A 24,541-nucleotide genomic window follows, 5' to 3' on the forward strand; every position below is an offset into this window, starting at 1 on the left:
GAATTGATGAAAACTTATACTGCAAAAAGGGAGGACTGATCTCCTACATCAAATCTTTCCTTAAGTTTTAATAGGTTGGCTAAAAAGGGACCAATTAGTTCTTACTTCTTATCCCCACAAGATTATAGCAACATGCGTAGTAAAATTAATTCAACATACTTCACCAGTTTAAACAAGGAAATTATTACTCATCCTGGGTGAGTGGGTGAGTAATTCTTTGCAAGATTTTAAATCATCCTTGAAATTCCCAGAGTCACAGGTGGAAATTCCCAGCTTCAGTGGTAAGATAATCCTTAGTTTATCAAAATGGCTCTCCTTACAAGACCATGTTATTTGTGATGGGTCATTTTGTACCATTGTATCACCTTGAAGGAGAAGCTGCCTTATAATTTAGCTTGAAGTGAGTCTTGTTTAAGTCCATTTAAAATATGTTTATCTTCCTGGTTTTGTGGATCAGATTTTTACCAGTTGCTTCTGGAAACAGTTCTTCTAACCACATCATCATTGGAGTGTCTCATTACTGATAAAGCACCTGAAAATCCTGAATCTGAGAACTTCCTCACATCTACCTGTTTTATAGCATTGGCTATCACTACCTTATATCACAGTGGATCAAAGGTAATGAGGTATTAGCAGTTAGTGCCCCATTATCTTAAGCCACTGGTGGAACCCCACCCTTCTCATAAAAGGAGGATGCTGTTATTTTTGCCATGAGTTCGCTTCAATTTTCCAACTTATTTCACATTTCCACCTGGGTTAAATGCACACGCTTGCCATGTGTTCTGATCCATGCTTGCTTTATGAAGGCCTATTGAAGAACAGGCTTTGAAGACACAGAGACATGGGTTCAAATCACTGTCCTTACACTCATGAGCTGTGTAACACAGAAAAGCTACTTGACCTATGCTTCCTTATCTATAGAGCAGATGTTATAAACTGACATCACAGGTTTATTATAAAGATTAGATCCTGGGGCCTCCCTGGTGGCGCAGTGGTTGAGAGTCCGCCTGCCTATGCAGGGGATACGGGTTCGTGCCCCGGTCTGGGAGGATCCCATATGCCGCGGAGCGGCTGGGCCCGTGAGCCATGGCCGCTGGACCTGCGCGTCCGGAGCCTGTGCTCCGCAACGGGAGAGGCCACAGCAGTGAGAGGCCCGCGTACCGAAAAAAAAAAAAAAAAAGATTAGATCCTGGTGTGATGAGCATCCCGTAGCATCTTAATGTAAAAGTCAATTAAATGGTGTGAAAAAAAGTAAGTTGTCACTGATGCTATGAGCAAAAAACAGATTTGGAAGTCAAGGACTAAAATTATGCATATGGTTCCCATCAAAATTCTTAAATTATTTCACTTCATCATTAGCTCATTCAAAATAGAGGTTTCAGGTCTTAACCTGAATCTCTTATCCTACTAACATTTTCATCTTCCCACAGCATCAATTTTATCATGCTCTGTCTCTTTAGAAGAGTTGCCAGGAACTCCCCATTCTAAATCCTCCACATGGCATCCTCTGATCTTTAGCATTAAGGTCCCTCACTCTCCAGACTTTATCATCTACCACTTCAAACCAGCTCTTAGATCTAATCAGGCCAGAGTTCTCACCATTCTCCAGGGATAAAGAATTAATCTCCAACCCTTCGTGTTTGATAAGGCACAGTCCCTGTCTTCAAGGGGCTTGGAGTATAGATTAAGAGACCAACTGTCTGTGGCAAAGGCCAATAAGGAGTTGACTCTCTTTATGAACGGAGGTCTGTGGTAAAACAGGTGAAGGGGTGATTAAATTCATCCGGGAGTGGGGCTGTGGTGGGTGGAAGGGCTAGGAAACACTTCAGAGAGGAAGTAGCACTTTTGTCCGTCCTTTAGGAATGAGCATGATTTTATTTGGGGCAGAGGGAGCCTCATGACCAAAGCCTGAAAGTAGATGGTCCTCATCGAAGGCACTACAGCAGATGGCAGGAGGGATGGCTGAGACTGGAGAGACACAGCTGGTGAGGCTGGCAAGGGCCAGGCCGGGAAGTTCTTTGCTGCTCTACCAAGAAACCTAAAAAGAGCAGCATTCCTTTTCCTGAATTCCAGGTGCAGTTATTCTTTGTGCACTTATTTTTGACATTAAAACATTGTTTTAATACAAGTGATTTATAGGCCCCTAGAGAACCAGGAAAAACCATGAAGTTCTTTCCTTTTCTTCTCAGCTCTTCCCATGCAGTGCAGCACATAGGATTGAAGGTATCACGACACAGAGGTGTAAAGTATGTACCTAGGGTTTGAGTTCCCTCTCTGCTGTTTCCACCATCCCCACTTCTGACTGGGTGAACTTAGGAAAGTTATGGCATCTCTATGAATGTCACTTTCTTCCTCTGAAAATGGGGATAATGCCAGTTTCTATAGGATAGGCCTTTTATAATGATTCAATAAATTCTTAACCAATGTTTCCTACTCAGTTATTCAATAAGCATTAATTGACCACCTACCACAGGATGAGACCTGTGCTAGATTCGGATTATACAGTGATGAGTTAAATAGACATGGGCTTTGTGATCTAGTATTTATTATTATTACTATTGTTATTATTAATGTAGATCTTTAATAAATACTATTAAAACAAATTAATGTGTTTCAGCCATATCAGTATCTTATCTGTGGTTGGACCAGTGCCCTCTTGCCCTGCTCCTGGAGTGTGTTACTTGACTGGTTGACTAACAAGAATTGCCACATCCAACGTTTATGGAGCCCACCAGTAACACGGTTGTGTAGCTTTATCAGAGCTCTTATCCTAACTAGGTTTAGTAGGTGAGACCAACCTCAGGAGGATAACTATGCATGCTCAAATCTAATTCTTAGTATGGCTTAGTCACATTTGTGCTGTTTGAACTGTTCTCCAAAACTTGCGATTACTAGTGCTCTGGAAAGCAGAAATCTAGAATCCTTGTAATAACTAATTTTGTGCAAGCTATTCCATGATAAAGCTATATTTTTATTTTTACTGCTGGTGAAGTGAATGTAGAAAAGTAAGCACTGCCTATGTTCTGGTAGATGTGATGACTCCTTACTTGATAAAGGGATGCACCTGTCAGTCTCAAAGATGTAGAGTCACCAACAGCAGAGTAAGGGGTCAGAGGCAGATATTGTGGACTGAGAATTGAAAATCATTCCTAAAGACAAGCTGGGTGAGCTGGCCTCAGGCAGAAGCAGTGGCACAGCCGCGTCCCATGGCAGATCACTGTAGTCGTGCCAAAGGGAGTAATTTAACTTCTCGGTACAACTGTAAGAATAACATCTGTAAACAGCTTATGGGTAAGTGTGTTCTTTCATGGATTGTATTGTTCTAACTTTGTCTTTATTTGCTGCTCAGTTTAGTTTTTGCTTAAAAACTTTATTTTTCATCAACTTTGTGTTCTGGGTGCAGCACATTTCTGGTTGCCAAATTTTTCTTTCTTCCCTCAAGGGGAAATCCTAAGGTATCTGTCAATAACATCCCAATCTACAGTCAGGAGTGGGGCACAATAAGGCAAAAATGCAAGTTCCTTGAAAGAAATATAAACAAAAAACTATACTGGATTCAAAGAGAGGAGACGGGATATATATACAGGAGTATATCTAAAAAGGCTTCATGGAAGATGTCAATTTGGGGACAGTTTTGAGAGGTAGGTGCTTTGAGAGGGAGGCATGTATTCAAGGTAGAGGAGTTAGCATAAGCAAGCCAGGGACCAGAAAGCAGAGGTTACATTGCGTATTGTAATATATACCAGTTTGGCAGGTGGCCACGCATTTATGATAGACTGTTGGAAGATGAGATTGGAAAATTGGCTGGAGCTAGACTGTGTAGGCATTGAAAATCAGAGGGAATGGGTTGTTATTAAGGTGTTTAAGCAAGGTTATTCCTAAAAGCCTTTCTTCCAGACTTCCTGGATCGTATATACCCTTAAATCACAATTAAAATTACTTAATTATAAAGTACCTTGAATAATTCAAGCATAAGCCTTTTTCTTTTCCCTTAATCTACAATAGATTTTTTTCTGCTGATTTAGAGATTTCAAGTGCAGTAGAACTCTGTTATATCATATACTCAGAAATATCCTGGGTCAACCTATATCTCCTTTAACCATAAAAGCCTGAAACAACATAGCTGTAATAGACACATGAATCCCTGGCCCCCAAATGAGGGTATCCATTGTATATCATTTCTGTCACCTACAGCCTACCTTTTATTTTCTGCATTTTTTTGTAATCTAAATTGTGATAGAAGCCAGCATAGTCACTTCCTGCTAAAGCAAAGCATTCAGCCTCACTTTAAGCTAAATATTGAGACCTTCTCTAGTATACCTTGTGGTGGGCTGAGGTTCAAAGTGTTTCAGCTGAGCTCTGGCCTCATTGACTTAAAACATCTTAATGACACTTTGTTATGAGAGTCACTAGGCCCAGAGTCTGTAACACGCTCTCTGTGCCCTGCCTCTGCTAGAGCAGGCACTATGTAGTGAAGAAAGCGAGAGAATGTAGGACAAGTCCTACTGGCCTGGCAGGGGTCCCACCTAACTCCTCATGACGTGTCCAGGCCAGGTGACAACTGCTCGAAGGTGTGGATAGGCAGTTCATTTTATGGAGAGTAGGAGGTGTGGGCTCAGCTTTTTTTTTTTTTTTTTTTTTAAATTTCCGGGAGGCAGTATCTGAAGGATATTCATTCTCTCTTGAGTCTAAACTTTATGCAACAAGCAGCAACTGGATGCTATTTTAAAATAAGCAAAAGCCACCAAAAGATCTTGGTCTGGGTCCTTGTTTGAGAGAAAGAGTTGGTTGAGAAGTGTTCCTTGGTCAGGATTAACCCAAGGGAAAAATCCAAGAGGGAGAGAAGATCTGTGGGCTTCTTACCCCAGCCTGCAGGAAGGCTATGCCATGAAAAGGTTCTGACCCATTGACACGCAGCAAGTTGGGCGGGGAACCAATTCTTCTTTTGAGGTTTGGAGGAAAAGAGAGGAATTCTCTTGTTCGTGGTGTTTGAAGGATGGCTTCTTCATTTCATCAGCTTCACGTCCTGGTCTGGAAAAATTGGCTAGGCATCAAAAGGCAGCCGGTGAGTAAAACAAGGGAAGGGGTCCTGGGGGAAAGGCTCCAGACAATTTTAAAATGTAGTGTTCATGACAGGTAAAAAGAGAAGGAGAAGAGTTTTAAATCATTTTCTAAAGCAGGAATGAGATATTTCGAAATCATCCCTGCATCTGTCTTACAGCTAATGGGGTGAGTCTAAACATGCCCCCAGAGCTGCCTTTTGATTTCAGTAAATTAAAAGGATAAACCAGGACATGGCCCAGGCAAGAAAAGGATACATCTTGTTACTGGTTGAATTGGGACTTGTGTTGAATTCTAGATTTTGGGCCAAAATGCTTTCAGACATTTTCCTAATGAATTCTGTTAAAAATGAGATGAGGAAAAGTTTCAGATGAAAGGTACAATAAATGGGGGAGAAATGTACTTAAAAACCAAAACCAATAGAAAGGTTGGTTGATAAGAAAAATTATTTACTAGAAATGCCAAACAAATGTTAATATATATGTGATGCTTCAAGAGTATTATTGAATCACTTTACTGCTACAATCTGTCTACTCTGCTTATTGCAGCATCTTTTTTTTTTGTGCTCTTACACTCATGTTTGCTTTTTAAATTACATAGCCAGCTATTACATCCTCACCAGATAGGGTGCAGGGAGATTGAGAAAGGAACTGGCTTCTGTGAGTTGTTGCATATTCAGAAGAATGTTTGAAAACTGGAGAAATCCAAAAAGACATTCGATACACTTCATTTTAGAAGGTAATTCCCAGCCTAAAATTAATAATATAAATATTTGCAAATAATATGCATCATAGAAACCAAAGTTTATCTATACACTGTATCTCACTCTAGGTTTGCTTGCAGTGCCTGACACCTTACTTACTTACTTACACCTTACAGGTGTTCTGATGTATATAGTACAAGGGAGAAGTTGATTTGCCTTTGTGAATTTGGTGGATAGGATTTAAAATCACAAGGCATTATGTGATTACACGGGTGTGGGTGTGGATATAAAATTTTAAATAATTAATATTTTTACTTCATTGTTCTTAAATCGGAAACAACACAAAAGTGAAACTTTCCATAATTTTCCCACAGTAGGTTCTGTGTGGAATTCAGCAGGGAAAGAGTCTGGGTAGGTGGAGGTGGTTAGAAGACAAGAATTGGCTTCTTGGTTCTATTCCTCACTAGCTACATGACTTAAAGAGCATATCACAATTTCTCTGAACACTGGTTTTCCCATTTGTAAAATGGGCATCTGGTCTACCATATCTGTCTCATAGGGTGGTAAGAACCAAATGTGCTAATGTATTTCAAAGTGCTTTATAAATGGTGAAACACTTGGCAAATAGATTATAGAGGGATTTGGGGCAATGTCTGTGTCATATTTTATTCAAAGTAATGGTGAAAGGAAATCCAGGGGAAGGGAGAAAGAAAGAAATTTATATACAGTAAAGTTCCTAAGTGATGAAAACTCAATAGTTAAAAATAAAAGAATAAAGGAACTGAAAACGTATATCTGTTGCTGATAAGCTGAATGCTAAGGTGGTATATTTTCCTTACAATTCCATTTTACCTAAAAATTAAAAATAAACCCTCAGGTGAATAGATTTTTTCATTAAGAAATTTTATCTTTAGAAACTTTAATAAGTTCCTTCCTCATCTGTAAAGTAACTGGCATATCAATTTTCTACTTTAGAGTTTTTCTCCATTTTAGTCAATTTCTGCTGGACATGGCATATTTACAGAAGGTGAAAGTCAGGCATGCTAAAATGTTTTCACTATGATAACTTATATTATTCCTAAGTGACCAAAATCCCTGAAAGCCCCTGATAATAATACTTTTGCTTAGGGAAAGAGAATACATGAACTATTAGTTCATTTTGGGACCTCAAATGATTCAGATCTTAAGAGCACCTTGAGAGAATGGGACCTAGCACAGTCTTGGCAGGAAGTGAGATCATTAAAAGTCCAGAATTTGGGGCACTACAGAAGGCCCACTGGAATCCATTATGAGTAACCAGAGGGACAGAAGAGACCTTTAGAAAATGGTGATGCCAAAAGGAGAAGGAAAGACAATTTTAAGTGGAGAGGTAGAGGGCAAAGAAAGGTGTATTTCCTCATAGTTTTGCCTAGAGCCAATCCTGTGTCTTGGCACTGGAAGAGAGGACTTGAGGACACAGGTGGAAGGGATATATGTGTGCCAGTGTTACTTAAGAGGGAAGAACAAGAAAATCAAGAGGTTGGAAAGTTAGGATTAAAAAATCTAAAAGGAGATAAATGTTTTTAAAATGTGAAAAGAGAAAATATAGACAAATTAGAAGACAGAACATGAAAAGAAGGGGTATATAAATTGGAGGAGAAGACAAAGTCTACTTTGTATAGGAAATGGACTTTGTCATCCATCAATCAGTTATTTAAAATGCAAGTATTTTTATCTCTGTCTTTGTAATTGTTCTGAATATGGCACTTTAAAAATATACTTTTATACCCAGAAAAATAGAAATTAAGTTGTGTGACACTGGAAATGTATAGTCATTAGTGAACGTTAAGGAAAAATGCTAGTATCACCTCCATGCCATCCTCTTCCATTTTGTTTTCAAGAGCGTCAATCACAGAGCAAGGCAGTAGGAAGGATAGTGTATAGAGGAAGAAGTTAGGAATCTATAAATGGAGATGCAAAACAAGAAAAAAATATATAGTAAAATTAATTAAAATTGAGTGGGGATGACTGAGAAAGTTTATTATAATAGTATATACTAGACTAGAAAGTGAAAAAACAATTTTAAACAACTATGCAGTCTAAGAAGTAAAATAACAATGGAATAAGCTACATGTTGACCTGGCTGCAAAAAAGGGAAGGCAGGATTTTTCATTTTTTTTTTTTTTCCGTACGCGGGTCTCCCATCGCTGCGGCCCCTCCCGCCACGAGCACAGGCTCCTGACACGCAGGCTCAGCGGCCACGGCCCACGGGCCCAGCCGCTCGGTGGCATGTGGGGTCCTCCCGGACCAGGGCACGAACCCACGTCCCTTGCATCGGCAGGCGGACCCCCAACCACTGCGCCACCAGGGAAGCCCAGGATTTTTAATTTTTGAGGTGACTTTCCTCAAAATTGTTCTTAGAGTTAATGTTTCTCTCTTTTTTGTAAAATCAAACGTCAGAATTCTGAACTCTTTGAGATTATCTAACTACCTTGATTTTACAGGGCCCCTGAGAGCTCAAAGTACTTGTCCAGAGTCACATAGTGAGTTTAAAAACACGAAGTTATATTTTACCAAAAATGGATCTCTTCTTTCCATTACCTCCTGCTGCTTCTCTATTTCTCCTAAGTTGAGTTTCCTTTCCCAATATTCTCTAATCCCTGCTCAGAGTCCAGCCCATCAACAAAGAGATCATATTCGCTAAGGAGGCCTTAGATATTGCTGTTTTTCAATGTTAGTGGTAATACCAATTCTCAATTATATTGCAAAAAATGAGTACTAGAGGAGTGTGAAAAAATACATTCGGCACCAACAGAAATGTTAGGCAATAGAGAAAGTCAATCAGATGCAGTTGCTACCCTGCTGGTCTTGTAATTTAACTATAAAAAATAATGGAAAAATGAGCATACATTCCACCGGAGATGGTTAGCAACAGAGAGGCTCACCTAATGAGATGCTAGTTAATGACAGGAAACAGAGTCCTGTGACAGCAAAGGCACTGAAGGTTCAAAGACTAGATAGTGCAAGATAAGAATTTATCTTTCATTAAGAAGATGGATTCTAAATAGGCATATCAAGAAGTGACTACAAGTCTCTATAGAAGTGGAATCTAATTCCAGACTTATGACCTAAAGAAGGAAAATTAACTTCAACTATTTATTTTCCGTTGTAACTATTTTAGCTGGTGGATCACACTTTAGCTCAGTTGATGATAGACCTAGTTTTTCTATCATAGATATTCCTACAACTTGATAAACTTCTAAAACTGGATCAAATTTGACACTTCCTCCCCAATCCTCACCTTGCTCATTTAATTTTCCCTCACAATGGCTAAAGAAAAAGGAAGACTTAACTTGAAAATTTTGGAACAGGTTGGTCCATGCATAAAAATAATTTTTTGATTAAAACAATTTAGAATTAAACTCGAATTTCAAGTTTAATTCTAAATCAGATTAAAATGAATTCAGTCTTGCACAAGTCACTCAACTACACGGTCAAATGTTCCAGGCCCTTTTACCTCTTCTGGATCTGTTCCATTTACTCCCTTAAGCCCTTTTAATTGTTCAAAAAATTTGTATCTACTTGTTCATTACGGTGCCTGGCACATAGCAGACATGCACATTTTATTAGTTTAGTCAAGCAAAAAGTAAATGAGATAAAGATGTTTTAGAAGTGGAAGCAATAGAGAAATAAATTAGCTTAAAGCCCAATAAAAATGTGTTATTTTCATAAACATCAAAGAAGGTTTACCAATCTTCAAATTGTATTATAATCTATAAATATGGATTTCAGAACATTGGCTTGATCCCGGTTTTTAGATGGGTTATTTCTGTAGATGGCAGTGTTCACTAGCAGGAAGCCCAATTAACAGAACTCTTGTGCCACGTTTGTTTCCTTGTTTTGGGGTGAAACTAAGGTTTATTTCACATCTAAAGTATCACACTCTTAACTTCTGAATATGAACCTTGGAATCCCCTTGTTAACACCAAGTAACAGTCACCTTTGACTTAATAGACAATGCAAAAAGGAAGGAATAGAAGAGGAAGAAAAAGACTGTATACTTTATATAGGAAAGTTTGGGCGATTTTTATTTTCAGGTTTGTAATGAAAAGTTATGATTCTAGGTTACAGCTCGACCTTTAAATGACTTTCAATGCTGTCATAGGCTGAACTAATAAAAGTGTGGTATTGCAATCAAAGAGAGCAGCTAGTAATCTATTCTGTAGTGGTTTGGCTGCAAAACTTAGTGGTTAACTGTGCAGGTGCTGAAGTCAGGCTCCCTGAGTCCAAATGTCAGCTCTAGCATTTAGTGGCTTATGGAATGAAGGCTTATTTAGTCTCTTTAAGATTCTAATTTCCCATCTGCAAGAGGAAATGAGGTGATTATATTAAATGAGATAGTGCATGTTAAGTGTTTAACGTAGCACCTTGCACATTGTCAGCAGTCAAATATTAGCTATTATCATTTGGAGTACTTTATTGAATTTTGATATTAATTTTAAGAAGACCACTTGACAACAAGAATTCACCCAGGGGAAGATATTTTGAAATCATATTTAACAGGGAATTGCTGAAGGAACTGGCATTGGTACCCAAGAGGAGAGAGGATTTTGTCTCTATTCAAATATTTGTAGAATTCTCCTGCCGGAGGGGAAGCCAAACTAAGACAAATAAGTGTTAGTCATGGGAAGGAAGATATCACCTTGATATGAGCAAAAAAATCGGACAATGGGAGTTGTCAAATAATGAAGAAGTCTCGTGAAATATTGAACTTCTAGTCACCAGAAACATTCAAGTACAGGCTGCATAACCATATTGCAGAGATGTTTTCCCTAACTTTTCATGTACCAGTCATTCTGGACTTATTTCTTTTCCTGGAATATTCCACCCTCTTTCCCGTTTGTGGGTCTTCACCCATATGTTTCCCCTGCTTGAAAGACTCCCACTTCTTTCTTATATTCTATCCAACACACATATCCTTTCTTCTGCCTGACCGTTTTTCATCTTTTAGCTTTAGATTCAGCTCCCCTTGCTTTATCTTCCTTTCACACTCTTGACTTCCTATATCTTAGCATTATCTATTACATTTGGTGATAATTTATTTCATGTTTCCCTTCCTCAAAAGACTGAAAATTTTAATTGCTCTATCCTCAGTGCCTGGTATACAGTAGGTGCTCAATAATTTTTTATTGTGTTAATGAATGTATAAGCCTTATATGAATGATTACTATAGTGTATGTTAAACTGTAAGTTTCCTTAAGACTCTCCAAGACTGTGGTTTCATGGAGGGAAATGGAGAATCTTCATCCTAAACATTTTACTTTTATTTATTTTCAGAGTTAAGGAGAAGAATCCCCATTGAAATCTGGAAATTGTACTGATATTCAGTATTATTCATTTCAGACATAACTAACATCTAACCACCCTAGTGCAAGGGATACAAACTCAAATATCTGTAAGGGCAAGACAGGTAATGTAACTGTGTGAAGTGGGACAAGCATAGATGGTAGGAAATGAGGACATTTATGATTAAGACTAGAGAGTAAATATCCTACTTACAGGCATTCAAATAGTAGTAGTTTCTCAAATTTTTAAATATATAGTAATACATTGATTTAAAGTTCACCTGTATCTTATTTTCTTATTTACTTTCAATGAAAATAAGAACATAATAAAATTGATGGCCACAAATGGAATCAGGTGTACTAACAATAATTAGAATAAAGGGTTCTAACAAAGTAATGAAGTGTGAATGACTTAAAGTTGAAATTATGTGCTCTGCCAAGATTTTTCAGAAAATTAGATTTGAAAGGTTTTCAGAGATTCGAAACAAAAGTTCTCAGCAAATGCAGAGGCAAATGTTACTAGGTAATTCAATTGAGTTAAAAAGTACTACAGATCTTGTAGTGAATGGAAATTTTGGAGTGAATTTACATTTGGTTCGTTCAAGGAATTTCTTAAGATTTAAACCTAGAATTTTGAGTGGATGACCTCACTGACTTCAAGGCCACTGAAGTGTGTCCTGTCATCATCATTAATTCTCCAAAACTTACCACCTGCGTTGTGCAACAGGATAGAGTTCCTAGATAGAAAGCATGTTTTTTTTCTCTTTAAATCTCTTTTCTTGGTCCTCTTCTCTTTTGCTGTCTTTTATTTATTTTTATTTTTAAATTTTTTAATAGATTTAATTAATTAATTAATTTTTGGCTGTGTTGGGTCTTTGTTGCTGTGCACTGGCTTTCTCTAGTTACGGTGAGCTGGGGCTACTCTTCGTTGTGGTGCGCGGGCTTCTCATTGTCGTGGCTTCTCTTGTTGCGGAGCACGGGCTCTAGGCACGCAGGCTTCAGTAGTTGTGGCATGTGGGCTCAGTAGTTGTGACTTGCGGGCTCTAGAGGTCAGGCTCAGTAGTTGTGGTGCACAGGCTTAGTTGTTCCGTGGCATGTGGGATCTTCCCAAACTGGGACTCGAACCTGTGTCCCCTGCATTGGCAGGTGGATTCTTAACCACTGCGCCACCAGGGAAGCCCCTCTTTTGCTGTCTTTTAAAAATTGGTTCTGGATTTTCAAAAAGAATTACTTTTAAAATAATTTAAAATTTTTAAATTTTAAAATAATTTAAGGAAAAGTTGCACGAACAGTACAAATATATTTTTTCTAGAGCTAGTTGAGATTGGTGCCCCATTACCTCAGATACTTTAGTGTGCATATTTCACAAACAAGGAAATCCTCCAATATAACCCAATACCACCATCAATTCCTTAGATCCAATTCAAGATTCACCAATTCTCCCAATCATGTCCTTATAGAAAAATAGTCCAGTCATGTTCTGTATATAGTTTTCATGTCTTTAGTTTCCTTCAGTCTGTAACAGTTTGGTAGTCTTTCCTTGACTTTAATGACCCTGACACATTTTGAACATTCAAGACCAGTTGTTTTGTAAGGTATCTGTTGTTTTGTAGCATATTCATTTAGTAGAGACTCAGGTTTTTTACCTCTGGAAGGAATACCACAGAAGTGATTCTCTGTTCTTCATATTGCATCACATCAGGTGGAGCATGATGTCAATTTGTCTCATTTTATGGGGAAATATTTTGAGACCAACTACATATTCCATTCCTCATTAAACTTTCAATTTATCTGTTTCCTTATACATTTATTTATATTTACATAGACTCATGGATTCCTAATTTATTCAGTTAGATATACTCTTTTATTAACATAATATCTTTAATGTTTAATTTTGGCCAGTGGGTCAGATTTGATGCTCAATTATGGTCATTTGCAGGTATCTGTGTTGTTTTTTTTTAAACAGAAGGAAGGGTCCATGCAAATGCTCTGTTTTTGTTTTTGTTTTTTTTAAGAAGATGTTGGGGGTAGGAGTTTATTAATTAATTTATTTATTTTTGCTGTGTTGGGTCTTCGTTTCTGTGCGAGGGCTATCTCTAGTTGTGGCAAGCAGGGGCTACTCTTCATTGCAGTGCATGGGCCTCTCACTGTCACGGCCTCCCTTGTTGCAGAGCACAGGCTCCAGATGCGCAGGCTCAGTAGTTGTGGCTCACGGACCTAGTTGCTCTGCGGCATATGGGATCCTCCCAGACCAGGGCTCGAACCCGTGTCCCCTGCATTGGCAGGTGGATTCTCAACCACTGCACCACCAGGGAAGCCCCGTATCTGTGTTTTATTGATGTGTCCCCATCATTCTCTGAGATTCTCTGAGCAGTATATTTAGTGCTCTTCTGTCTATTGGTCTACCTACCTACCTATTTCTTTCTATGTATGTATGTATGTATCTAACTATCTCTGTGTCTGCATACATTCTACATATATTCTATAGCTCTGCTCAAGCTTGGAAATGGCAATACCCTAATAGCAACAAGCACACTTAGCTCTCATCCACTAAAAGAAGCTAGTGTTTCTTGAAAAAAATGGGTATTTTCAGGGCTGGGACAGAGAAAGTACACAATGAGGCAGAAACAACTTGTGGGACTGGAAAGAAAGGAAGAAGTTATACACACACATTTATCGCTATATTTCATGAACCAGCAGTTCATAGCCATATCTTTAATTGCACCCCAACACTACCGGGTTCATTCTAGTTTCACCCTTTATCATGTTTATAATTTTTCTGATGGATAGTGAAAAGCCAGGCTCCTCTAACGTGGGATATGTTTACTTTTAATCAACCTTCCTATATGAAACCAATCACCTGCTCCTTGCCCTGCACAGACAGCCTCCTTACCCGACTTGGGTCCTGACACCCCATGTCTGGCTGCTGCACTGTGGATATCCTCTTCACTTTGCTAAGGACCCACCTCCCTTACTGTGTCACTGTGGTGCCCCAAGTCCTAATGTGAACTTACCTTGCTGCCCCACCTAAGGGATTTTGGGCACTGAATTTTTCAGAAAGGGGAAAGTGAAGAGAAAGCAAACAGAAGGGAACATCTCAATAGCAAATAAACTCTGGAGAAATAAAAAGAGACAAATGCCACGGCCCACTAAGGAATTGTAAATTACTCAGTGTGCATATGCCCTTAGATGTCAAGAATGCAGGGAGTATGGAATGCAAGTGAGGTATAGAGGCACATGTGAGATAATTAAAATATTAGCAAAAATATGAAACTCTTAAAAACTATTTTTCCCAAAGTTTTCAGGTAGCCCCAATGTCTGTATATGTAAAATCAACATTTTAGCCTTTTCTCCAAACAAACAAAAAAAGTCATGGCTCATCGGTTTAATATTTGGATCCTTGACATTGCATTTGCTTCTGGGTTGTTTATGATAATATTTAGAATGGTGTTGAGAGCAATCCTGCTGCTATGAAAATTTAAATTTTATTTCTTGCTTTTGTGATTAACTTGTCAACCTTAACGTTCCTGAGATCACAGTGTGGAGGGCTTTGGATTTATTATCCTTCTAAAGTGCTGTATGCAGAAATGTTCTCCAAACCTCTCTGACCTAAAATCCTGGGGGAAATCTTGTGATAATAGATTGTTTATGGGCTTGTGGTGGATTTTACCTAAAACAGGGTGCCTTAAACTACTCTGATACTGCATTTTTGTTTGGATCTAAATCATGTCTAAAATTAATTTCAAAATTACCAAAACATCCGCATGAAACCATAAAATTATATCAACCAAAAGATAACAAAGATATCCCATGACATATGTTCTTTATTTGAATGCAAATGTACATTTGTGTTGGTGTAACTGATCTCGGTTGCTCACTGAATTCTCATGAGGTTGCTATGGAAAATGAATAGATGTTCCTAAAAGTAGCTGTGGGGCACTGAACCTACTCAGATGAGTACATTTTTAAAAGGATAACTATGGCTTCAAATATAAAACCAATAAATCCACAAGCATTAAATATTTTTAACCTTAATTCCTTATAGTCTACATTTCAAATGAGTCACATAGAATAAAAATTGTACATTGTATGTAGGATCTTCAAAGAATAGACTCTAATTTTCAAATATATCAGAGATAGGCTAGATTAATAACACATCTTATATTTTCATAACACGCATGTTTTTCCAATACACTTTCTGTAGTACTTTCGTATTTCATATTCCTCGGAGCAGCATGATTTTTTTTAATGCTATCTTAAGTATCTTGGTGTTCACATCCTTGTCCCCTGCTCTGCTTTCCAAATGGGTATGTAACTTTGGATAAGTTATGCTAACCCTCTGCAACCCAGAGAATAAAAAAGGGAGTTGGGTCAGATCAAGGCTTCTTAGCCTCTTTTGTGCTATGGATGTCTTTGACAGCCTGGTGAAGCCTATGGCCCTTCTAAGAATAATGTTCTTAAATCAGTGAAAAAAATACAATTACAAATAAAACCAATTATATTGAAATTCAGTTATTAAGGTATCGAAAAGCAAGTTTATGATACGGTAGTGCATGTTCATTCTATCATTAAATAAATAACTAAAGGTGAATCCATGACTGCTATAATTTTAATGCTGTGATGAGTATAAACAGCACTTTGAAGTACTAATATGATTTGAAAATATCTGTGGTTTCTATTGGTGACAAAGTCACAGGTACTTCTAATAACATTGTGGTTCCTAGCCTATATTCATCATTAATGGAAATACTAAAGAGTCATAAGCTGGAGAAAATAAAAATGTGATCTTTTTTTCCTGTCCAAGTTTAGAAATGCCCAGAATTCTGTGCATTAGATGATCTCAAAGGAAATTTCCAACAAAAATATTCCAAGACTGTAAACAGTCCTGCTAGTTAGGTAGGGTGGTGTGCATTTAGAATTCCTCTATTCCATGTGTGGACCATGGACAGAAGCATCAGCATCACCTACCTGGAGCTTGTTAGAAAGAGATACAGTACCTCCGGCCAGCCACAGATCTACTGAATCTGAATCTATGTGTTTACAGGATCCTTAGGTGATTTGGTATGCACATTAATGCTTGAGAAGTGCTTCTATAGATTAGGCTGTTGAGCCTGTCTGGGAGCTTTTAAGCTCTGGTTAAACTGAGTACCTTAGGATTCCCCAGATCGACAGTCAACTTCCTCCATTTTCTAAAACTTGCCCTTAAACCCAAAGTTCTAAGAATTTGGTGACAGATCTGCCAGCAAGGAGATCAGTGCTGATAGAGACACATGGAGATTTTCATGGAAAATTAAGGTTGGGAGTTACTTAAGGATCAATAGTTGAATGGGTCTAGATTGTTTTGGAGAATTGAAGAACCCCAGGCAGTAGTTTGAGATTTAGCAGAAGCAAATCTCTGAAAAATGGGGGAAGAATGAGAACAAGTCTGACTGCATAATCAGATAGAAACATAGTTTAGCTATAGGCACAGTTAATGTTCTTGTGAATACATGTTTTTCACTGCTATGGAACCAATTTTATTGGTATGTAAAATATGAAGCAGATAGTGTCTTATGAACTGCATCATGTTTACATGGGGAGGAAAGCCACTCCTGAGTGTCTTACAGTGAAATTTTCTCATAGAAATTTCAATGTAATATACATTTATTGAACCTCTATTCTATACCAGTGGAAATTCAGGGATGAATTAGACACTGTTCTTGCCATAAAAGAATTACCAGTTCATTTCATGAGCCAAGCCAAAGAAAAGATATATTGATAAAAAGAGTATAAGTTCTATAATAGAAGCAGACACAAGATACTATTTATAGTGGTTTGGAGGGGGTTGCATAGAACTTTAAGTTTCTGTTTACTCTTTTACTTGTTGACTCAACCATTCATTCATTCGTTTGTTCAACAATGTTTATTGAGCCATCAGCCAATGTCACACACTAATCTTTATGCCTGAGCGTAGTATGCTAATATTGGAAGTGGTAAGATACACCTTGGTCGAAATTAGGTTGGGTTTTATATGCCCTGTTTATTAGTATGTTGAGCCTTATCCAACACACACCTGGGAAGCTCTAAAAGATTTTCAAGTTAGGAAGTTCCTGATCATACTTGAATTTGAAGAGCATCATTCTTGGGACAGTCATGAAAGGTGACTGGACAGGGGGCTTCAGAAGGTTATTTTAAGATTTTAAACCTGGAAAAATCCTTCTTGTGTTTATTTCAGGGTTTCTTGCATTTTTAAAACTCTCTCATTCCTTTCTTATTAATAATATTTTCAGGCAAATATCTGGCTTGTGTTGGAATTTTATAGTATAATGTACTTCTTGTCAGGTGTTTTGGTTTAGCAATATAATTAACATTTTTTTTCTATCATTACTTTGCAGCTTTGGACACTTGTCTTGATTTTATGGCCAGTTACTATTTTCTTAATTTTGGCTATTACCCGGACCAAATTTCCTCCAAAACCGAAGCCAACTTGTAAGTAAATGAGATTTGTTTATTTCCCTAACTTTTGGATTCTAGTTAAAGTTTATTTTGCTACCACTTTAGTGTTTTATTGTAAAATTTATTTTTCTGAGTAGTGTTCCCACTTGGAAGTGTTTGTATAAATGCTTAGTATGTCTTTTCCCCAGTCTTTTGAATCAGTAAGAAGTTGAGCCTGTAATAATCTAGAAAAATATAAAGTATGTAGGAGCAAGAATATATTTTAATCTTTAACTATAAATTTTTTTTTTATTTTACAAATTTAATCAGTTATACATATACATATGTTCCCATATCCCCTCCCTTTTGCGTCTCCCTCCCACCCTCCCTATCCCACCCCTCCAGGCGGTCACAAAGAACCGAGCTGATCTCCCTGTGCTATGCGGCTGCTTCCCACTAGCCATCTACCTTACGTTTGGTAGTGTATATATGTCCATGCCGCTCTTTCACTTTGTCACAGCTTACCCTTCCCCTTAACTATAAAATTTTAACTCATTTATTGTTCATCTCATAAATCCCACCATAGTGTGTACACCACAAGCAAACAGCCATCTCAAACTTAGATCATCCTTTTCTTTTGTATCATAGCAGAAACCATAGAGTGGAATTTGATCAACTGAACAAATGAAATCCAGAGTACTATGAAAATCTCATCTTTCTTCAGGGCTAATATTTGAATGGTGCAATGTATCAAAACATTTAGTTTAAAAGAAGATTATTTTCCAATTAGTGTTGTTTCAGTTACATTTAGTCATTACCAAGTTATAAAATGGGCACAATGCCCAACTCAGTTCATGATTTCTTTTGGATCCAGGATGGAAATGCAGAAGAGACTCAGAAAAGTCTTCAAAACTGAGCGGGGTGAGCCTTTTAACCCCAGTGATTTGACCAGTGTTGTTTTTGCTTTTGTTTTTAAACTTCGGAGTCAGTTTTCTTAGGAGAGGAGTAAAGTCAGGTCAGGTGTTTCATGTTTCACAAAGCAGCCATCTCCTAAAAAGCTTCCTGTAAATCAGATTTCTGAAAAAGCAAATTGTATTTCAGATAAATTATGGTAATCCACCAAATAAAAGAACACTATGCCGAATTATTTGTAAAGAGAATAATGAGCTAGTGACTTTTTAAAGTAAGCACAGTGCTTTTCAATCACCCAGTCCTAAGAAGTAAGATGAGAGCCATGGTGGAATCTACTTTAATTATACACAATATGATAATTCAAAAGAAAGTATCAACTCAGTTAGTGTGAAGCATTTAAACTCTTGGTGCTAGAACAAATAATTCCTTACATTTGAATTGCACCTTATCATTTCTAAAGGACTTTTGCACAAGTGATTATGTGGAGTTATTGATGAGATTTTATTAGGTTGTTTATAAAAACAGCATAATTTTGTTCTCTTCATATTGTGTGTATATTAGTTCTTTATAACAGATTAATTCCATTGTATACTGTTAGAATTTATGTATTTTTGTATATCTTAAGTAACATGGGCTTCAGAAATAATGCATTCAGCACATAAGGACAAATACTCTTTGAACTACTCTAGTTAAAGATGCTAATTATCAATTTGCTAGCAATAGTAATAAGAGTTTGTTAGCTCCTTTCAACAACTTATTTTCACCAATTTCTTGTTCTTAAGGATTTTTCAATTATATAAAGTTCCTTTTCTAAAACTTCTAAGAGAAAAATATAAGGTGTGTGAGTGAGTAGTCTTAAACCAATTGATATTACCCTATAGGATTTAGAGATTCATGGGGAAAATCATGGAAAGCTCTTATACTCCCACTAAATTATAAAGAAAAACTTGGAAAAACCATGTGACAAGTGCTTCACAGACCAATAAAAGGCTCTGCAAGACACACTATCCAAAAGGAAATGAATAACCATTTTTTACTGTGAACCTATTATCATACTCTAGTAATAATTAGCTTAGAAGCAATTATGTTTGTGGGTAGGAGGGAACAAAATTATAGAAAAGTTCAAACATTAAAAGTATTTTTGCTAGTCTCTCAGACCATATAAGACTCAGTCTAGAAAATAGTTTATTGGTTTGTTATTAGAACTGAAAGGGACCCTCTCACTTTACAGATGAGAACACTGGGACCGAAGGAGATTTTAATTTGCCAAAATTCAATCATGTGGGATAAGAGAGAAAGGTATTGGAAACCACCTTTACTTATTCTTTGTCCATGAGATTTGTGTCATATCTTACCCTCTTACACATAGAGCCAAATACAAAGTATGTCCAAGATTTTAACTCATCCTGTAATCAGTAGAGTATAAAATGTAATTTTATAATTGGAGGTACTATTCTGTAGAGTAATGTAGAGAATCTAAAACTAGTATAGATGCAGTTACCTTTTTTCTTTCTTGTGGTAGAGAGAGAATAACTTCAAAATGATAGTTTGGATTTAGGTTTTTTAATTCTGTTTTTTTAGATTGTTGTTTTTCTTTGTTTCTCACATCTGTTATACTCGAAGATTAAAATGAGCTGATAATAATCATGATAAATATTTATTGATCTCATACTATGTAATGGCTGTGTTCCTCATTTCACAGTCAAGAAAACCAAGGCACAGAGAGGTTAAGTAACTCACTCAAGATTGCACAGTTAATAAGTGGTGGTGTCAGTATTTGAACCCGGACAGTCTGGCTCCAGAATCTGGTTTTAAGCTTATAGGCTCACATTTCTTACCTCCAGTAGTCAGTACTAATTTTTCATGTTTCATTTTTTAGGTTTTGCAAAAGTAGACTAAAAATTAGAAATTAGGAATATAATCTCCTTCCCTGTCTCTATCATGAAATAAAAAAATATGGGGAAGAAGTGGATTCTGATGTATGTATCAGACTTATCCTAAATATTAGTTTTTAATGCGGAATGCTGCCCCTGTTTGACAAATACTACATGCATCATTGTAGTTCTAGTATCACAGAAATCAGATCCTGCTTAACAGAGTAAAAATCCTTTTTGGGCTTCAGTGACTTCTTCAGTACTAGTTGGGTAATAGAGAAATGAAGATGAAACTCCAGACTACACCCCAGCTGAAACTCAGCTATGGTGAGAATGGGAGTTGTCATCCCGTGGGCACATTCTGCTCCCAGATTAGCCAGGCAGGTATGTAGGACTGGTAAATCATTCCAAACAAATACTGTCAGCAACTCAAAGGACTCCCTCCATAGTCCTTCTGTTGGGCCCTGGAGAAGACTGGATTTTTGGTGAGTAAGGAAGCTGCTGCAGTCCCTGCCATGGTGAGCACCAGTCTGAAGCAAAATGCTTACTTTTGGCATCATCTGCCTTCATTTACTCCCTTTTGTGTTGCCACCAACAGCTTAGGTTAACTTGCCCCTACAAATAATAAGTCCCAGGTAAAGAAAGCTTTCCAAAGGCTGGCAGACGGGCCCAGATACTTCTTGTTCACACGGAGAAGAATTGGGCCTACGTGCCAAGTCTGAAATAGTTCCAACCGCTTGTAATCTCTACAGGCAGTGGCTTGTCAAGAGGCAAGCTTTAAAAGCCAAAATATTATGCTTAGGAGCAAAAGCAAACAAAACCAAACCAAACTCCCAAATCACACTGAGGCTAAGCCAAGCTATAATGTGCAGTGAGTTGCTTCTGTCTCCTTTTAACACATACATACCCATGAAAGTGCAGGCAAACAGTTCCTCAGTGATGATTACTTTACAAGACCTGCCCATAATGAAATAAGTGGACTCCCAAAAATGTAGTATTGCCAACAAGAAGTCACATTTTTATGAAGTTAATGAAAAACAGTGTTTTTTAAGTGGTTGAAAATATCACTAAAAACAATGAAGATTATACTGTACATATATGATCATGTGCTGAATTAAACTCCAGCTGTACAAATATGATCATGTGCTGAATTAAACTCCAACTGTCTTGAGGCTGTCACTTTCTAATACCCCTGCCCCCTCAGAAAATAAGAAATTCAGCCAATCCCACAGCTGAAAACAGGGACTGTTGGAAGGCAAGGGAAACTGCTAACTGAACGATATCCAAATTTGTGTTATCACACGGTTAAACTGAATTCCATCCATCCACATGTGACTCAGCAGCTTTGGTAAATCCAAGCTCATCATTCCTAAGACACCTTTTGGCTTCCAAAGCATACATTTTGTCTTCATGGATGCAATAAACATAATAATAGTAGTAAACATTTATTGACAACTTGACCATCGGCAGGCACTGTGCTAAGTACTTTGCATATATTTCCTGGGTTAAGACTTACATCATCTCTTTGAACTATGTAATATGATTATTCATATTTTAAAGGTAACAAAACTGAGGCATAGAAATGTTAAGTAATTTACTAACGTTCACATAATTACTATGTCCTTGAGCCTGGATTTTAACCACAGTTCCCTCCCCTCCCCCAACCCATACAGTGAGTTTTTCCAGGTCACAAATGCCAACAACGGCAATCCTAAGGCTCATTTGAGTTTACAACCTCTCCATTTTCTTCCTCATACCACCCGTTAGTACAGAGGTCGAAGATGGTTGTAAAAGTGAACTCAGTTGGTTTTTCTATTTGTCAGCAGCTCTAGGAAAAAATGTGAGAAGAAGGATTGAAATTATTGATTAATTGGTGGCTTGTGGGATCCATGGGTGTTGTTACACCTACAGTATCTGAATTGTTAGTGGGAAAGAGCCTATGAGGCCTCTCACTGGTGAAGGCTTTGAAAGCCAGAGGAGTGAGGTTTTTTTCTGGCCCTGCTCTTGCTCTCACTTTTTGTGTGGTGTGTTTTTATGGAAGTGAAGGCAAGTGCACAAGGATAGAATTCCGGGGTGTACCATGCTCTCCAGAACACTCATGATTTAATAGTATTAGTTGAGGGACCCATGGTAAATAATATGCTTTTGTATGTTTATTGGCTAAAATTAATGTAGGCTTTGTTCTGGGAAGATCAGAACTCATCACTCATCTTCTGCTCGTGATTGCCCCATCCGATTTCTCCATTCTCAGGTGTACCAGCAACACTAGGTAATCTCTCAGGTTAGAGACATCTGAGTCATCTTGACTCCTCCCTTTGCTTCACCTCTATCCTTCAAAGCAGAATCCATCTTGTGAAATGCATCCTGGAGTTATCCCTTCCCTTCCATACTTCCTGCCACCCTTTGGTTCAAGATCTCAGTTTCATGCCTGGATTTCTTCAAAAGGTGTTTTTTGTTTGTTTGTTTGTCTATTTGTTTTTTATTTGTCTTTTTTTTTTTTTTTTTTTGGTTTCTGGAAGCCCTGCCTCTAACTCTTCCCACATTTTATCATGAAATAATCCCCTAAAACACTTTTTGGGTCAATCAGATTTCAACTCCTCTTTGCCTCACTTTCAGGACCTTCGTAATTAGGATTCATCCAACTTTCTGTTCTGAAGTATGATGCCTGTGCCTTAAAGAAACTGTTTCTGAAAATCTTCCACACATCCCATGCTCATGGCTCCCCCCCCACCATTGTCTATTAAAAGACAAGCTTACCCTTTCGCCTTCCCTGGTCATTCAAACTCCAATTATTTCTCCTTTATATCTTTCTTGTGGATATATTGGCTAATAATGAGTGGTCTTTGACCGCTTTATGCTTTAATCTGGACTCAGTCATTGGACAGATAGCACATTAATAGCAGAAATCACATCATAACATCACACTCTTATCACACTTTTGTCAGATACAGTGTAATTCCTAACATAGGGAACAAAATAGTAGTGCTATGTGTTGGTCAGAATTTGATACAGTTTGAAAAATTGATATGGATGATTGGATTACAAAATTCATCCAGAGATGGATAATAAAAAAATCAGGTGTAAGTCAGGTGGGTGAAGGACAACAAGTTAGCTTGTTTAGGGTTTGATTTTTACTTCTCTGACCCAGGTAAACATGACTGTGCTATCAAAAATGTCTATAATGGTAATATTAGGAAAAGAAAATGGATATAAATCTCCCTCATTCCTCCCCAGGTAGATTTACCTGGAAATTTCCCTCACAAATTAATAAATTCTTGTGAACACATATGAAAGATTTTTGTGTGGGAGAGATTTACAGTCTGCTTCTTGTTTAAGTTCCAGAAAATGTTGGAACAGCTTTTTTTTTTTTTAACATCTTTATTGGAGTATAATTGCTCTACAATGTTGTGTTAGCTTCTGCTGTATAACAAAGTGAATCAGCCATATGTATTCATATATCCCCATATCCCCTCTTGCTTGTGTCTCCCTCCCACCCTCCGTATCCCACCCCCCGTATCCCACCCCTCTAGGTGGTCACAAAGCACTGAGCTGATCTTCCCGTGCGATGCACTACCAAATATAAAATAGATAGCTAGTGGGAATCAGTTGCATTTCATGGAACAGCTTTTGAATTTCAAAGCCAGAGTCCCATCATTTACTTCTTCCATCAGTAAATCAGTAGTTAACTGTTTTGGGGAACATTACTGACCCTTTAGATGATAACACAGAGGTAAATTCTGTAAAACTCATAGAAGCTGAGGACTGGGATTAGATTGTGATTGCCTGCTCTAGCACTCCGGGCAGACTTGAATGGAGCAGGAGGAAAGGGGACATGCATACGGCCCCGCTACACTTGTGCACAGGGACGGCCACAGTTCCTGCTGGTAGTTGCCCATCTCCCTGACTTGGAATTCTGCCATTCTCTCACGCAGTGCAGATGGGCACACCCTAATGCCACATAACATGACAAAAGGATTTCTCAACTAATTCCCTCTTAGGCTTAGTGCACAGAGTTGCATCAGAGAATGGGAAATACCTTGAAGTACAATAACACTTAATTTTACAAGCAGAAAGATAACGCGTAAAGAATAGCTGTTGATTGCACAGTGGAGGATTTTGTTCTTCTGCTCATTTTACTTCATCCCTACTTTTGATGATCTACCTTACAAGCTTCCCAGAGGTGACTGCCTCACTGAAAGTGGCTCTGGGAGTCACATGCCTTCTCTTTTTTTTACTCCTTTTCCCTTTTCTTC

The 24,541-nt window shown here is 37.8% G+C and overlaps 1 protein-coding gene across 1 annotated transcript in view; it reads left to right on the plus strand.

Moving 5' to 3' along the window:
* The first annotated feature begins 4,996 nt into the window (after positions 1–4,996).
* The window catches only part of ABCA12 (ATP binding cassette subfamily A member 12), a 180,220-nt gene continuing 160,675 nt past the window's right edge, over positions 4,997–24,541 (plus strand). The window contains exons 1-2 of the mRNA XM_060106255.1: positions 4,997–5,065; positions 17,463–17,556. Of these exons, the coding sequence (XP_059962238.1) occupies positions 4,997–5,065; positions 17,463–17,556 (163 nt within the window). The remainder of the gene's footprint in view (positions 5,066–17,462; positions 17,557–24,541) is intronic.

Source organism: Mesoplodon densirostris, chromosome 8, assembly GCF_025265405.1.
Source record: "Mesoplodon densirostris isolate mMesDen1 chromosome 8, mMesDen1 primary haplotype, whole genome shotgun sequence".
Taxonomy (NCBI): Eukaryota; Metazoa; Chordata; class Mammalia; order Artiodactyla; family Ziphiidae; genus Mesoplodon; species Mesoplodon densirostris.